Below are 17,841 nucleotides of genomic sequence, written 5' to 3'. Positions count from 1 at the left end.
TGACAATAGTTGCCTTATTGATTGACTTTATTGTTGATGTTAGATGTGAATTACTCCCTAGCATTAGTTTAGGACCTTATGTGTGTTTCCCCCGCCCTGTTTTGTTTAATATTGTTCACCAACTGCTGGTTTATCAAGCACCATGAGTTTCCTTTTGTGATGAATGACCTGCCTCGTTCTCCCTCACTTGTGCAGTCTAGTGGGTAATGCATGTCATTGCCCTTTGAAATGAAGAATATCATCATCAAAACCACAATGCCTCTCGGTTGCCTCCATGACACATGCCGTAGTTCATATCAAACTACACCTGCAAAAGTGGCTAGTGGCTAGCAATCTTACTAGCCACTGCTGAAATTCACCGGCATTTGGCTAATTGGCCAGTGTTTAAGTGAAGCTCTGCCGATAACATCCAAGAAACATCAGAGACGATAGTAAAACAGTTTTTTTTCTGTCTTACCTCCCCTGCGGCCGCACGTCTGGCGTCGGGCAGAACCAGCGTGTTGGCGTGGCTGCCCGGGGCGACGGTGGAACCAATACTCATTCTGGGTCCGACTAACATGTAGCGTTTGTCTCCCGATCTGTACTGGATGCTGTGACACAGCGTGCCGTCGTAATGAGCGTCTTGTAGATATTTGGAAGTGGACTCTGCGGATTTGGAGCAGCGCATGGCGATCAGCACCACCACGCTGATGACCAAAAGCAGCGAGACCGAGCCCAAAGTCAGCGCCAGATAAAAAGTCACCCGGTCCTCGCGCTCGTCCTCTTCGGCCGCGCTTCCCGCGTGGTCGGAAGCCGCGAAAGCCTCTTTGGGCTCCGCCAGTTTGACGGTCACGGTCGCCGTCGCCGAGAGCGAAACGTCGCCGTTGTCTTTGACCAGTACGAGCAGTCGATGCTCGGCCTCGTCCGTCTCCGTGAACGGGCGAAGTGTTCTGATCTGGCCCGTATAGCGGTCCAAAGAAAAGAGAGCGCGCTCGCCGAGCGGCCGCAGCGAAAACAGTAACCAGCCGTTATATCCCGTATCGGCGTCGTAGGCTCGGACTTTAGTCACCGAGTCTCCCGCTTTGGCATCGCGGGGAATCTCCGCCGCGCCTCGGGCGGAACCGTTGGAGCCGAGCGGATACAGGATGACCGGAGCGTTGTCGTTCCGATCCAGAATGAACACCTTCACCGTCACGTTGCCGCTCAGCGGAGGACTTCCGCCGTCGGTGGCCGACACCTGGAACTGGAAGCTTTTCAGCGTCTCAAAGTCAAAACTCATCAGCGCCGATATGTCGCCGTTCTCAGGGTTGATGTTTAAAAATGTTGACATGTCCACTTGACTTCCTTGTCCTCTCTTAATGTGATACGTCAGCGCTGCGTTTTCATTCAGGTCTTTATCGAATGCGGTGACGGAAAAGATGGAGTTCCCCGGCACGTTATTTTCCGGCAAATAAAGTTGGATTGGATCGTGCGAGAATGTTGGAATATTATCGTTAACGTCTGACACGTCCACGTGCAGAATTTGAAAAGTGGACAGAGGAGGTTGACCGCAGTCTGTCGCTGTGATTGTGATGTCATAATCCGACACTAATTCTCGATCCAGTCTGTCTTTCAGAACCAACGAGTACATGTTATCCTGAAAGGAAGGTTTTAGTTCGAACGGGACATTTTGTGAAAGACTACATATGACTTTGCCGTTCAGTCCGACGTCTTTGTCTGTGATGCTTATAAGAGAAACGACAGTCCCAGGTTTGGAATCTTCCGCTACGGTTTTTGACAAAGATGTTACGTCGATTTCGGGCCGGTTGTCGTTTTCGTCAATGATTTTAATGATCACCCTGCAATCGGTTGTCGAAGGAGGTTGTCCTTTGTCTGTAGCATGGACGTCTAATTTGTAAACGTCAACCTTCTCAAAATCAATTTGACCTTTTACTTTTATTTCACCCGTGTTTTTATCCAAACTAAACATTTCATAGATTTCAGAGTCAAGTTCTCCACCAAAATAATATTCAACTTCGCCGTTTAATCCTTCATCCGGGTCAGTTGCTTCCACCTTGATTACGCTTGTTCCCATTTTCACATTTTCAGATAAAGTTACAGAATATACTTCTTGCATAAATTGTGGAGCGTTATCATTAGAGTCAAGCACGGTAACGGTGACATTAAGACTTCCAGATCTTGGTGGATTTCCACCGTCAACTGCAGTGAGAACAAGTCTGTGCTCAGCCTGTTTTTCTCGGTCTAGAGATTTTTGTATGACTAAAAAGGGTATCTTATCATCGCCTCGCTCTCGAATTTGTATATTAAAATATTCATTTGTGTTTAATTTGTACGCACGCACCGTATTCACGACAACATCTGGATCATGTGCGATTGGTAATTGGAAGCGTTTTCCAGCAGAGTGGTCTCTGGGATTTCAAAAATCTTCTCTCGCTCTTGAAAAGTGGGCGAATTGTCATTAATATCCAAAATTTCGACGCCCACGTGATGTATTTCCATGGGATTCTCTGCGACTAATTTCAGCCTCACTAAACACGGCGAGACGCCCTCACAGAGCTCCTCTCGGTCGACGCTTTTCCGCACAAAGAGAACGCCATTGTTTGCATTTACCTCAAACTGAGCCCCCTCTGAGCCTGAAACAATGCGAAAACGTCTCTCCGCCAACGAGCCCACGTCCAGTCCCAGATCCCTGGCCACGTTTCCCACCACGGTTCCCACTTTGACTTCCTCCGCGATGGAATATTTGATCTGTGCTGCAACCTGCTCCAAACAAACCAACATGACGCAGAGACAGAGTCCTCGCCTTTGTCCTGCTGCTCCCATCCTCCCAGCTTGGATTACAGCACTCGAGTCCTAATTCCACAGAAGATTGAAACCTCCAAACGGACACAATATGTATCTTGAATTCATCCCAAAACCTAAGGCAAAACAGGAACGAAACGACAGCAACATCCGTCTCTCGTGAACGTTCCGTCTCCTCTGATGACTTGAACAAAACCATTCCAGAAGGGGCAGGACCACCGAATGCTCATCTCTGTATACTGGGATGACATTGCCACCTAGTGGTAATAATTCCTTTGCACATGGAGAGTATTAAACAGGACACAAAAATATGTATCAGCGTGATGGTAAATTGCTGTTTCGAAGATCTTGTCCTTCAAAATATGGTTACTTTCCCTGTATGTATATGACACACCTCATAGAGGCTGTCTGTCATAGTTAATTTCCTTCATATGTTATGGTTGCCCTGAAATAAATATCCCTCAGCGACCAAGGCACACTTTTTTTTAATTCGAAAGGAGATCCATTTGACTTTTATCTCTCTCGAATCATATTTTAAGTCAATAGATTCCTGCCCTCAGAACAATATATACGACTTTTTCCAAAATACTAGAGTAAGTGATACAATCAATGTTTAAATGTATCTAACATTGGCAAAATGAAAGCGTCCCCTGGACCCTCATCTGTCGCTTCCACCAAGTCAACAGCATCATCACATTGTTGTCCAAAATCTTTCCGAACCGCGGACAGTGGTGAAAATAGTGACGGGCGGTTAAATAGGTCGCTGGGTCGTTGTTAGCGGTCTCGGCGATGAGGGACGCTGGCAAGTTCGGCAACTCTTACACACCAGGCAATTGAGAAAAGTTCAACAACACTTGACAAATGGGGAACATTAACATTCATGTTCACCACCATTTGCTCCATTTCGATGACTTCCTCGAGAGTGTCACTTGCGTGTTCTGGCTTTGTCGGCCCCGTTCTGCTCCTCAAGTGTTTGGACTTTCCCCCAAACTGGTTATGTGTCGAGTTATTGTCTGTGCCTGATGGTTTTTAATGTTGAACTGGTTTGTTGTCATTCGTGCTTGAGTTGTCGTTTTCTTGTAGTTTTTGTCCTCGGGTTATGGTCATTTTGTTGGATGTTGTTGACTCAGTTTGAATCCACCTGTCAAAACTTAAATAACAACAAAATGCAATCACACCACATTATAATCAGTACAACTCCATCTGGCATTCTCGATTAATGTTGCTGACATGTTGCTCACCGTCACGTTGCCGCTCAGCGGAGGACTTCCGCCGTCGGCGGCCGACACCTGGAACTGGAAGCTTTTCAGCGTCTCAAAGTCAAAACTCTTCAGCGCCGAGATGTCGCCAGTGACTTCATTTATATTCAAAAAGGATGTCACACTCTCACCTTTCCGCTGGAATGAGTACGTCACTGCTGCATTCTCGTGCCCATCGGCGTCCGTGGCGCTCACAGAAAACAAAGATGCTCCTGCTTTGTTGTTTTCCAGCACGTAAAACGTATTAGGGCTTTCGGTGAAGAGCGGCCTATTATCATTAACATCCAGTACATCGACATGTATTACCTTCGTAGAGGACATCGAGGGCGTCCCGAAATCTTTTGCTGTGATGGTGATATCATACGCATGCTCGCTCTCTTTGTCTAAATATTCTTTGGTGACAAGCGAGTACGATTGTCCATCTGGGGACGACTTGAGGGCAAAGGGCGAGCCCTCGGGCAGGCTCCGGCCCACCTGTCCGTTCACACCTGAGTCCAAATCGTGAACGGCCACCAGCGCCACGACGGTACCTCCGCGATGCGACTCGCCAACGATGTGATGTCTATTTTGGTTGGGTTGTCGTTCACGTCCTCCACGCGGACCGCCACGTTGCATCGCGTGGACAGCGACACCGCGCCTCTGTCCGCAGCCAAAACCGTCATCTCGTAGACTTGCCTCTCTTCGAAATCAAGATCCTCTTTGACTGTTAGCTCACCACTTTTTGTATTCAAATCAAACGGCACGCTGTGGAGTCCTCTGAGTTTGCTTCGCAGAGAATATTCAATCTCGCCGTTTCGTCCCTCGTCTGAGTCGGAGGCGTTCACTGTCAGCAGATATGTACCCGCCGCTGCGGCAACCGAGTACTTCTGACGCTCGCACCCTGGCGCGTTATCGTTTCCGTCAGATATAATAACCGTGATGTTCATAGTACCTGTTTTGGGTGCTTTGCCCCCATCTGCGGCTGTTAAACGTAGGCGGTGCCGGGCTGTGTTTTCCCTGTCCAAAGGCCGCTGTAACACAAGGAAAGGGACCTTCCCGTCCTCTCCGAAGTCTTCAGTTTCCAGGTGAAAAAAGGCGTTGCGGTTCAGTCGGTACGTCTGGATGGAATTCAAGCCGACGTCCGAGTCTTGGGCTCCCTCCACTTGCGATTTGGATCCCACGACAGCAGATTCCGGCACCTCGAAAGTGCACTTATCATCGAGGAATCTCGGCCAATTGTCATTGACGTCCAGGACCTCGACAAGGACTCGGTGCATCTCCAGTGGGTTTTCCACCACCGCTTTGAGATGAGTGACGCACGGAACGGCGTTCCCGCACAGGTCGCTCCCGGTCTAATCTCTGGCCGACAGATAGAACGCCATCGCTCTGACTGACCTTGAACCGCTCCTGCTTTGTTCCCGACAGCACACGGAGATTTCTGTCCAGCGGCCCGCCGACATCCAGTCCGAGGTCCTTGGCGACGTTTCCGACCGCTGTTCCCGCTTTGACTTCCTCCAGGATGGAATATCTTATTTGAGCGGAGATTCCCTCCGGATGAAGAACCGTCAGCAGCGGCAAACACAAAGAAATCCATGTCTGCGGCCATTGTCCTCCCGTGCCGCATCTTGCCATTGCACGGACGATTTCTCACAACAGCTGTGAAATCTACTTTGTCTATTTTCAAACTTTTCTAACGGTCTTCGGCAAACAGTCGGGAGAGTAATCGTTGTTGTGGACAACGATGGGCAGTTTCTGGTCGGCTGACGCTGAAGCTCGAGCTGAGAAAAATGACGCGCCTCACACGCGCTCTTATTAGATAGTCTTACAGCGCGGCCTACTGTCCACAACACGTTACTGCAACACGCTCAAGCATAAGTGTGACGATAAAGACTTTTATTTTTCATAGAAGCCACACACGTTCCACATTCTTTTGATTAAGTTTTAAACATAGAGGAGTTCAGTAAATGGCAGTCAAAATGGAATCGTTGACATTCAGATGATTCTGATTGATGATTCTGATTCTGATTCCATTCTGACTTGACATAACAGACTCTTCTTATCATGAGCCCAATTTGACCCTTCCTTGGAATGAGCTTTTTATGTTTTTATTATTATGGTTGACTTAAATATGGACTGTTCTTGGACACTGTGGTGATAATGAATGCTTGCTGACATCTAAGAGGTCCATTTTTCAACACTGTGTGACAAAATATTAAAGCCCGTATGGGTCACTTTTGGCTCTTGATGACTTTTCAGTGTGATACCTATATATATATATATATATATATATATATATGTATATATATATATATAGTAATATTTTTCTCCATTCTTTTGTGTATGTTCCATGATTAAAAGAGCAAGTTTATTCTACCAAAGCAACGAACTTGAAGTTTCTCGTGAACGCAGAGAAACTGTTTGCTCATATCCCATTTGAAATAAAACTCCAATGCAATACGCTTTTTTCTCATGTTCATATATTATACGAATTAGAGTTCAGAAGTATTTTTTACAAGTACTTAAAAGTAGGGAGTTACTTTTCAATCACCCTGTACGTCTATCAGAGAGATGCCCTGCTTAAAGAACATCAGGAACTTGGCTCGGTAGAACTCAAGCGCCTAAAAAAAAAATGTATAAGAATATATTGTATAAGAAGAAAATTAGTAGAGAATACAGAATTTCCATTCTGTGATATAATTTCCACTCTGTTATGTTTCATTAAAATCCACCATTGCTCAGTAAATAAGCAAATTTTAGTGCGCTAGCTGTTCACATACAAACAAAAAATAAAAATAAATACTTTGGTATACACAGTACTATATCAAACAAGTTTTCATTGTATTTTGTTCCCCTTTCCTCATAATTTAGCCAAACAGGGTGGAAAAAAAAAATAAAAGTAGGACATACAGATTCAAATCCTAAAACAACAAAACAATTTAGTTATTGGTTAATATGGAAATTATTATTATTATTATATTTATTTATTTTTTATCATCATCATCATCGTTATTGTTGTTGTTATTATTATTATTATTATTATTGTTATTATTATCATTTAGGGCGACACGGTGGGCGACTGGTTAGAGCGTCGGCCTCACAGTTCTGAGGACCCGGGTTCAATTCCCGGCCCCGCCTGTGTGGAGTTTGCATATTTTCCCCGTGCCTGCGTGGCTTTTCTCCGGGCACTCCGGTTTCCTCCCACATCCCAAAAACATGCGTGGTAGGTTCATTGACAACTCTAAATTGCCCGTGAGTGCGAATGGTTGTTTGTTTGTATGTGCCCTGCGATTGGCTGGCGACCGGTTCAGGGTGTACCCCGCCTCCTGCCCGATGATAGCTGGGATCGCTCGCGACCCAAGTGAGGAGAAGCGACTCAGATGGATGGATGGATTATTATTTACGACCTTAGACTAACGAAGTGTCAATCATTACCTCGTTACCCAATAAAAGCACCTTATACGTAACGGAGTATTACTAAATGTTGTGGGCTCGAGGTTTTGATGTTTGCGACGCTGCGATGAGTTTGGCCACAGGTGTGCGACGAATTAGTTACATCTCAGAACTCACGCCGTCTGTCTGTCATTGGTTGTTTTACCTCAGGCGCGGTGGTTTCTCGTATATCAAATTCCAGGTGCATGCTGGGACCAGCATATTTGTCGTGTGCTTCTGTCATGTCAGAGCAACCGTTTTAACAAATATGACAACAAGTGATTCCATCAAAATTGCTGGACCAGAGAATTTCATCTGGCATACAGTGCATTATGATTTATTTTTATTGTGTGTGTGCGCTCGCGTGCACGTGCGCGCGCTTCAGCCAGTGCACTCCCATCTTGCGTCTGCTGCGGAGGAGAACATTGACCTCTTGTGGACAATATCTACATGTGCAGCTCCGTTTATTCATTTCTGTGCATGTATTCTCTCAATAATGACTTGGAAAGTAGCTGTTAAATTGGGCGCACAACACTGTATCATTATAGATCATATGATAATTGTATATGGCAAAAAACAAACAAACAAACAAACAAAAAAACACATCCAATCGGCACACCACTCCCCATGATTGCGTCATGCTTCTGGATGTAGGCGCGCATGCGCAGACGTAAAACCGCGCCCCTCCACACTGCACCAATTCCCACCGACTGCATCATTGCGACTAATTTCCACGCGGTCTGCGCGCGCGAGCCCCGTGTGTGTGTGTGTGTGTGTGTGTGTGTGTGCTGGAATGGGAAATGACGGGCTGCGTCAGAGCACCCGGCGCAACGCCCTTCAGGGAGCAGGCAGCTCGTCGTCATGGCAACGCAGCTCCTTTGGGCTGTTGAGGAAGGCGATGGGGGAGGATGCTGTGAAGATGATGCGCGCAGTGATTCCCTTCAATCTGGACTCCGTTCTTGCAGATTGCGTTCGTCTGAATCTCATGAGCATTTTAGCTGAAACAATCATCTGCAACATCCCAATTAAGGGAAACTGGAGGCCAATATTTAGTGTGTGTGTGTGTGTGTGTCCCTGTTTGCTTTGTTCTGATGAGTGACAGTTGGTCACTGGACCAGTGTGGGAGATTTGGATGAGAAGTGTCCAATTGACTTGACTTCCATGGAAACATATTGATAAGAAGGCAGCCCCGCCTTTGTCCTTCGATGTGGCAGCCTTCCAATTCCGCACCTTCGGTCCGATGTGCCGCTTGGTCAGATCCAAAGAAGAAGAAGAAGAATGTGCATCATTGATTTCAAAACAAATCATCTCAAAATAGAATTTCCATATCAAACAAATATTAAATGAGCTTCCATTGTGTTTTTATTCAAGATGACGTTACACACACGCGCACAAGTATATATTTCACTGTCAAAGCACCACTGTACAAATGCACTGATTTTATACATTTGCCTGTAAAACATCACAACTTTAAACATGTAATGCAATGTGAGCTGTGCTAAAGCTTTTACTGTACGATAGATTGAATATTTACTGTATGTTGTATTGGCACTGCACAGAAGTTATGACAGCATTATTGAAGCGGCATTAAAATACTTAGGATCAAAGGCGTTTCGTCGGCTGTATTTTCTTCTGAGTACTCTATTTACGAATTGGAGTTCATGGCACCTTAAAGTCAAACGTGTCCTCGTCGTTGATTGCAGTCTCGAATATCGACATTTATATTCAGCACAAAAGTGGAAGAATAACTTCAGCATCATGACTGCGTTCGGAGAACACGCGCGTCCTAATTTGCAGTCGTACCTTCACGTGTGTGTACTCGCGTGTTGTGTTGCACTTCAAGTTGTCAGTGATACACCTGCGCGCAAAAATAAAACCATTCCAGTGCTGTGAACATTTTGTATCTCATATTGCACACTGTTACACAACGTGACATTGACGTTGATATTAAGGGGCATCCGCTGTTTGTCTTCTTAATGAGGGGGAGTAAACAATATGATAAATATTTTGTGGTATCTACAATGAGAGTCTGTACCATCTTCAGTCATTTACATCCGAGCGCACAAGTGTTGTCGAACAGAAGAAGGGATAAGCGTGACACCGCATGTACACAATTGTCCCCTTCCCCTTCTTTTCTGTTTGCCGCGCACTTCTACTCTCTCGCTCTGTGACGATAAACGTGGATCATAGCGAAAATGAACTGTACACAACCTCAAACTATTATTGTTATTTCATTCAAAACAAGTGAGAGCAGGTGAACGTGGACTAAAGGCCTCGCCTTTTTGTGTTCGTCAAACTAGAACGACCCCAGTTGCTAACATGAGATCATTTTAAAGTAAAAAAGTAGACACGGCATTTCATGTAAAGTGGCCTCTTTTCACCATTGGAATGTACATGGGCTGAATGTACTTTTTATTATTATTATTATTATTATTTGGCCATTATTTCAAAGCAGTTTGGACTTGGCAGCAAGTGTGGTAACAGGTTATTACTTTCACCTCAAATATTTGAAGTCATCCAAATAAATCAGTCAGTCGAATCGTTCTGCCCACTCATTCATCATTGCGAACATTGTGCCTCGCTCGCAATGTCGTTTACAAAACTTCGTATCACAGTTTATAAAATCCAACACCGCTTCCATCCTTTTTAAAAATAAAAAAAAAGTTGTTGCTTTGAGACATCTAGTAAACTGTGTCATTTCCACTTTCATGAATGCAGAAAATGAGAAAGACAAAGTTGATACAAAAGTAAAATACTGTCCACATAACGAGGGTTCCTTTTCAAGAGGCAAGACAGTCTCGTGCAGGCGATTCCAACATTCCGTTGGCCCCTTCTTTTGGCTTCGTTGACTATCCACATGTTCCAGTCTGTTTCTTGGCAAATAACATCTCTTGTAACTTTTTTTTTTTTTTTTTTTCCCTCTCTCTGGGGAATGAAGAGTGGTTGAAGCCATGCAGTCATACCGTGCACACGGGAAAAAAAAAAAAAAAAAAAAAAAAAAAAAGATTTAAAAAGAAAAAGGCTTAGATTGGCTTTTTATGTGCTTAAAGAATAGATAGAAGAGGTTGTAGCGAGAGGAAGGGGGTGTTAGTTCCTCAACCAACCACAAAATTCACTTGGGTCTCGATTATGAGGAACCGGGCGAGAGCGTGATCTCAATTCAGCGTTCCCGCTTTCCCTCCGGAGCTCTCCCATCAGGATTGGTCCCATATGCAGCTGGGGGAGTTCTGGCCTTATGTGGATCGAGTGCTGCGGGTCGTGGACGCCTGTCGAGGAGACAAAAAGATACGTTTAACAACCAGAGACAACTTTGTGACCGGTCAAACTGGCATGCATTCGGCCACTAAGATGGGGAGGCTGCAGGCGGAAGACAAAGAGGGTTGGGCGGATCCTTAAATGTGCACGCTGTCATTGAACACACCATGCTTGTGGAAATATGAGGAGGAGCGTGGTTGCTAGGAAACTGCGCGACTGGGTTCATTTTGTACATTTCCTGCACCCCCAAAAAAATAAATAAATCAATAAATAGGTCAGACATGAAACGTGTCAACAATTTGAGTTTGTTTATCATTGTAAGAAGTGAGACGGCTAGCAAGTTAACAATGAAGGATACAGAGAGAAAAAAAACATAGCATGCACAATGTAAATATTTTGCCGTGACTTGTGCAGCAAAAAGTACACTGAAGAAAAATATAAACGCAACATTTTTGTTCTTGTTCCCATTTTGCATGAGCTTCACTCAAAGATTGAAAGACTTTTTTTTTTTTTTTTTTTTTTGTACGTACACAAAAATTCTATTTCTCTCAAGTATTGTTCACAAATGTGTCTAAACGTGTTGGTGTGCCCTGCCATTGCCATCAGCTGGCATAGGCGCCAGCACGCACGCCCGCGGATGGATGGATGGATGGACGGATGGACGGATGTCGGCGGGCACTTCGCCTTTGCCGAGATCATCCCTCCACCTCTGAGGTGTGTCAAATCCCAAAAAAAGGACACTCTAAAATGTAATACTTGAGCAACTGTGGCGTTTGTATGTATTTTTCAGTATAGTTTAAGAAGTATATAAATTACGGGTTATGGGTCCACTGGCTGCAGTGGACCCATAACTTTGTCCGCATATAATATCCATGACACTTTACATATCCGGTGAATTATCTTAATTGCAAATTGTCACATGAGACGACAACGGTGTCATTGTGACCACAAATCTTGGCGTTCATTTTTTCAAATGTGCACTTATTGATAGAATAGAAAGCCAACTGTTATAGCTGATAGATTTTGTTATTTTTTTTTGCATGCATTTGGTTTGCTTTAAGGATGAGACTGTGATGTGATCAAGTGCAGACAAAACGTGGACATGAAGAGGTGAACAATGTGGCTTCGGGGTGGAAGAGAAATGAAACAGAACATTGAAGCAACGGCTGAGAAGAGCCAAACAGAAACCAAACAGTTCAAACGGAAGATGCGCATCCGCTGACAGGGAGCGCGAGTCCTGCATACCTCCAAGCTGCAGAGTGGACTTCCCTCATTTCGGATACTTGAGAGGGAGGAGAAAAGGAAAGGGTGAGGCGAGGTCACTGCATGGCACATAAAAACAATTCATTGCTCATGAACGTCTCCTGCGACGAGTGTGTTAGCGACGACACAATATGACCAAAGATTCAGCAGCTGTGGCCCTGAAGTACAGATGCGCATCAATAAAAACACAAAACCATTTTAAGAGTTCGGAAAAGCATCGCTTCTAGTTCAGGGGTCACCGACCTTTTTTAAACTGACTGCTACTTCTTGGGGACTGATTCATGCGGAGGTCAAACACTTTTGAAAGAAATATGTTCTAACTTCTCGCGATAGTTAGGAAACAGACACATATCAAGATGCAATGTTTTATTTCGATAAATGTCTGCCAGTGCTTACAATTTCAAATGATCACGACTAACACATTCCTAGGACATCACAATGTGCCATCGCCGGTGAGCTACTTTCAGAACAGGCCGACAAGGCCACTCACGGGGTCCTTGGGGACTACCTGGTGTCCGCGGGCACCGCGAGGTGACCCCTGTTCGAGTTGCTCATACTCTTCCCTGGATAGAAGTCGGCAGACAACAGACAACGAAAGAACGACTGCAAAGCAGTTTTAATGGATTGAGTTTACTTCAGTGAGTGCTGCTTGCGAAAAATCTGAGAAAAGGTTATCGATGGAATGAAGCAGGATGGAATGTCATGACATCATCGGCAGGAGGTTCAAGGACAGCAGTTGCTTAGGAAAGGTTTGGTTTCGACATACTGCAAGACGTTGATCAAAACAAACACATTTTAGCCACTCGCACTTTGAACGATGTTACGATCACAAACATTAATTGGATTATAGTTCATCTTGTGACGAGCCTTAAGACTTGACACTTTTTAAAATTTGAATTAAGCTACTAAATTTGGCATCACTGGAAAAATACTGCAATCTAACTGCAGCCTGGATGTTGCTCTTCATCACTGTTGTGAAATGAGCAAATATTTTTACCTGCAAGGTGGAAGGGGCGGAGTCGCTGGTGGCGGACCCGGCCGCGCTCCTGGGAATACTGGACACGAAGTATCTGGAGCCCTTGGGCGCGGGCTGCCTGACCACCAGCTTTCCTTTCCTGGTCTCGGCTAGAAACAGACTGTACCAGTAGGCGTCGTTGGACACCAGAGTGGAATCCGCCACGGTGGAGTTCCTCTCGCTGATCACGCTGTTCCTGCACGGAGGAGCCATATTGCCGGGCTCGACCTTCTGACACTTGAGCACGACGGTGACCGAGATGGTGATGAGCAGCAGGAAGGACACCGAGCCCAGACCGATGAGCAAATACAGGTTGAGGTCGGAGAAGATGTCGTATTCCGGGGGCGCCCCGCCGCCGTCCGAGTAGGCCTTGGCGGCCGTTTCCACCGTGGACAGCTTGATGGTGACCGTGGCGGAGAGAGCGGGCTCCCCGTTGTCCTTGGCGACCACCACCAGTCTCTGGTGGCGCCAGTCTTTGTAACTGAACATCCTGGTGGTGCGGATCTCGCCGTTGTACTGGTCCAGACTGAACAAGGAGGCGTCGCTCACCTGCAGGAACTGGTAGGTGATGCGCGAGTTGTGCACGGAATCCACATCCAAGGCGATCACCTTGGCCACCAGAGAGCCTTTATCCGTGGATCTGGGGATCTTCTCCTCCACCGCCGAGCCGTGCGCCCGCCACGGAGACACGATGACCGGAGCGTTGTCGTTCTGATCGGCCACCGCCACGCGGACGCTCGCGTTGCTGCTGAGCGGAGGCGAACCCGAGTCTCTGGCCTCGACGTGGAAAAGAAAGTCCTTCTCCATCTCGTAGTCGAAGGTCTTGAGCGCGTAAAGGTTGCCGTTCTCCGGGTTGATGGAGAACAGCATGGACATGGAGGTGTTGGCGATCTCCTTCTCCACAATGAAGTAAACCAGGTACTGGTTCTCGTGGAGGTCGGGGTCGAAGGCGCTGAGGGACGTGAGCAAGGCGCCGGGAGCGTTATTCTCCGGCACGCGGATGCTGTAGAAGGACCGAGGGAAGTGCGGCACGTTGTCGTTCACGTCCAGCAGCTGTAAGGTCACGGTTTCGTTGTCGCTTAACGGGGGCGAGCCTCTGTCGGTCACCGTGAAGGTGATGTCGTATTCCGGAACCTTCTCGCGGTCCAAGGGCTCCGAAACCACTAACTGGTAATAGTCGTCGGAGGACTCCCTCAGTCGGAAAGGCGTATCTGGTGGAATGTGCAGATCCACCAGTCCGTTGTCGCCCGAGTCCTTATCGCTCACGCTGACCACTGCTATCACCGTGTCCACGGCGATATTCTCACTGACCGGACTTCGGAAAGACTTTATCGATATTTCGGGGTGGTTGTCATTCATGTCTGTCACCCGTATCGTCACTTTACATTGACCAGATAACGATTTTCGCCCCTTATCACTTGCAATGACTTCCATTTCAAACATTTTTAAGTCCTCATAATTAATCATCTCCTTCACTCTGATTTCCCCATTTTCCCGATTCAAATTAAACACATTTTGCGTTCTCTCGGACGTGTACAAACTGTAAGAATAAAATACATCCGAATTGGAGCCTTCGTCGAAGTCGGTGGCGTTCAACTGAATGAGCAGACTGCCAATCGGGGAATTCTCCATCACTTCCACAAAGTATTTGCCGTGTTCAAATGATGGGGCGTTGTCATTGACGTCCAGGACTCGAACGATGATGCTGGCCGTGCCCGTGCGCGTGGGCACGCCACCGTCCACAGCAGTGAGGATGAGATGATGCTCAGCCTGCTGCTCTCTGTCCAGCACCTTTGTCAAAATCAAATCGGCGAACTTGGAGCCGTCTCTGCCCGTCTGAATTTCGATGTTAAAATGTTGGCTGGAGCTCAGGTGGTAGTCCTGCACCGAATTGACGCCGACGTCTGGGTCCACCGCATTATTCAGGGAGAATCTCTCTCCAACCGGGCTCGACTCGGATATGTCCAAATGCATGGTGCCTCGTCGAAAATGAGGAGCGTTATCATTAATGTCCGTGATTTCCACTTCAATGTTAAACATGCGAATTGGATCTTCAATCGCTGCGTCCAATTTCAGAAAACAGGACGTGGTCGTTTTTAGAGGACACAATAACTCCTCCCTATCTACTCTCTCCAAAATAAACAGCTCCCCCGTGTCCTTGTTGATCTCAAGATATTTTTTATTTGCGACCACGTCGATGCGCATTTTCCGCTTGTGCAGCGTCCTCGCGTCTAAGCCCAAATCGGACGCCAAATGTGCGACGACGGAACCTTCCTCCATTTCTTCGGGCACGGAGTAGTGGGTGACAGGCGACACCGCGTCCACGAATGCGCAGAGAAAGACAAGCGTGGCCACTGGGCGCGTGGCGACTAACTTACAGAAGCGGCGCGTCATCTTGATCATAAATCCTTTCAACGCGGCGAAGGGTGGACGAGTCGCTCTCCTGTCACACGAAGACGCACAACGACGGAGGTCATAAAACGCGTTCGGTATTTTTTTCTTCTTCACTCGTTTGGCCGAGTGACGTCTCACTATTGGCGCGTCTGTCTGATCCTCCTCCAATGAGACCTCGCGAAACCGGTGACCTCACCGGTGTGTGACATTTTGTGGACAGCAGCGACGAAATTCGTTTCTTATGAGTCCGTACAACATTTTCAAAAACAAGTGATAGTCATATTTGTACTTTTCAAAAGTCGACTGAGTCATTTGACTATTTTTCATGAAGAAATAACGAAATGTTTTCAGATCCACTCTTTATCTAAAGTTCATTTTAACGATTAAACTTCAGAATGCTGAAAAATTGCATCCCAAAAGTAACATTATAATGTGCTCATCTCAATTTGCAACTCGTTTAAATTTGAGATTTGTTCAGCTTAATTCGTCCCATTGTCGTTGAGTAACCTTTAAACGACTAGACCTTTTTTTATGTCGGGGTAATAACCATCAAGAAAGAAACTAATGTGAGATACAATATTCCCTTCGGTACTTGAAAAGTTAATCCCATAAAAAAGGGAATACGACTTCAGAAAAAAAAACTGACACACTTTGCGGTTTGTACCATGCAGAAAACTTTGGCTGTGAGTGGGCCGAAGATGTCCATCCGTCCGTCCGTCCGTCCGTCCATCCGTCCGTCCATCCATTCATTCATTCATCCATCCAATCATCGATCCATCTGTCCATCCATCCATCCAATAATCCAATCGTTCATCCATCCGTCCATCCATCCATCCATTCAATCATCCATTCATTGATCCATCTGTCCATCCATCCATCCATCCAATCATCCAATCATCCATCCATCCATCTGTCCATCCATCCATCCATCCATCCATCCAATCATCGATCCATCTGTCCATCCATCTAATCATCCAATCATCCAATCATCCATCCATCCATCCATCCAATCATCCGTCCATCCATCCATCCAATCATCGATCCATCTGTCCATCCATCTAATCATCCAATCATCCAATCCTCCATCCATCCATCCATCCAATCATCCATCCATCCAATCATCCATCCATCTGTCCATCCATCTAATCATCCAATCATCCATCCAATCATCCATCCATCCGTCCGCCCGTCCATCCATCCATCCATTCATTGATCCATCTGTCCATCCATCCATCCATCCATCCAATCATCCAATCATCCATCCATCCATCTATTCATCAATCATCGATCCATCTGTCCATCCATCTAATCATCCAATCATCCATCCATCCATCCATCCAATCATCCATTCATTGATCCATGTGTCCATCCATCCATCCAATCATCGATCCATCTGTCCATCCATCTAATCATCCAATCATCCATCCAATCACCCATCCATCCGTCCATCCATCCGTCCATCCAATCATCGATCAATCTGTCCATCCCTATAATCATCCAATGATACAATCATCCATTCATTGATCCATCTGTCCATCCATCCAATCATCCATCTATCTGTCCATCCATCAATCCATCCATCCAATAATCCATCCAATCATCCATCCATCTGTCCATCCATCCATCCAATCATCCAATCATCCATCCATCCAATCATCGATCCATCTGTCCATCCATCTAATCATCCAATCATCCATCCATCCAATCATCCATCCATCCATCCATCCATCTAATCATCCATCCAGCCGTCTGCCCATCCATCCATCCAATTATCCATCCATCCATTCAATCATCCATCCATCTATCCAATCATCCAATCGTCCAATCCTCCATCCATCCATTTTTATGAAGTCTAATCTGAAGAATAGCTTAAAGGCCATTGCACTTCCATCCATCCATCCATTTTCTGAGCCGCTTCTCCTCGCTCGGGTCGCGGGCGTGCTGGAGCCTATCCCAGCTGTCGTCGGGCAGGAGGCGGGGGACACCCTGAACCGGTTGCCAGCCAATCGCAGGGCACATACAAACAAACAACCATTCGCACTCGCAGTCACACCTACGGGCAATTTTAGAGTCTCCAATGAATGCAATGTTTTCGGGATGTGGGAGGAAACCGGAGTGCCCGGAGAAAACCCACGCAGGCACGGGGAGAACACGCAAACTCCACACAGGCGGGGCCGGGGATTGAACCCGGGTCCTCGGAACTGTGAGGCTGACGCTCTAACCGGTCGGCCACCGTGCCGCCGCCATTGCACTTGTGTGCTAATATTTCAATTATATCCCAAAACTCAGACGCACGATAAACTTGAATAAACAAGCGTGTAACGGTGTGTAAAACGTCAAGCGTTCCCCTGTGCGACCTCAATCGTGCTTGTGTTTGCATCGAAAAATACGCTTCAGTCATACGAAAGGCCACACAGTGCGAACAAAAGAGTAAGAGTTTCCGTTTCAACTTGTTGTCGGTATCAG

The 17,841-nt window shown here is 46.3% G+C and overlaps 1 protein-coding gene and 2 pseudogenes across 2 annotated transcripts; all 3 read right to left on the bottom strand.

Moving 5' to 3' along the window:
* Window positions 1–355: 355 nt before the first annotated feature.
* Window positions 356–2,951, bottom strand: LOC133408135 (protocadherin alpha-8-like; annotated as a pseudogene).
* A 1,002-nt stretch (window positions 2,952–3,953) lies between these two features.
* Window positions 3,954–5,651, bottom strand: LOC133408131 (protocadherin alpha-8-like; annotated as a pseudogene).
* A 3,151-nt stretch (window positions 5,652–8,802) lies between these two features.
* Window positions 8,803–15,814, bottom strand: LOC133407990 (protocadherin alpha-C2-like). Of its 2 annotated transcripts, XM_061686413.1 has the most exons (3): window positions 12,964–15,813; window positions 11,949–11,985; window positions 8,803–10,714 (listed from the first exon to the last, which is right to left on the bottom strand). In XM_061686413.1, exons 1-2 carry the CDS (start codon window positions 15,382–15,384, stop codon window positions 11,974–11,976), a joined length of 2,433 nt encoding a protein of 810 aa, XP_061542397.1. In that variant the 5' UTR covers window positions 15,385–15,813; the 3' UTR covers window positions 8,803–10,714; window positions 11,949–11,973. The 2 variants fall into 2 exon arrangements, with proteins under 2 accessions (XP_061542397.1, XP_061542396.1); XM_061686412.1 differs by lacking the exon at window positions 11,949–11,985 and having other exon boundaries at window positions 12,964–15,814.
* Window positions 15,815–17,841: the final 2,027 nt, after the last annotated feature.

The sequence above is a fragment of the Phycodurus eques genome, chromosome 9, assembly GCF_024500275.1.
Source record: "Phycodurus eques isolate BA_2022a chromosome 9, UOR_Pequ_1.1, whole genome shotgun sequence".
NCBI classification, from domain to species: Eukaryota; Metazoa; Chordata; class Actinopteri; order Syngnathiformes; family Syngnathidae; genus Phycodurus; species Phycodurus eques.
This window is presented reverse-complemented; position numbering and strand designations above follow the sequence as displayed.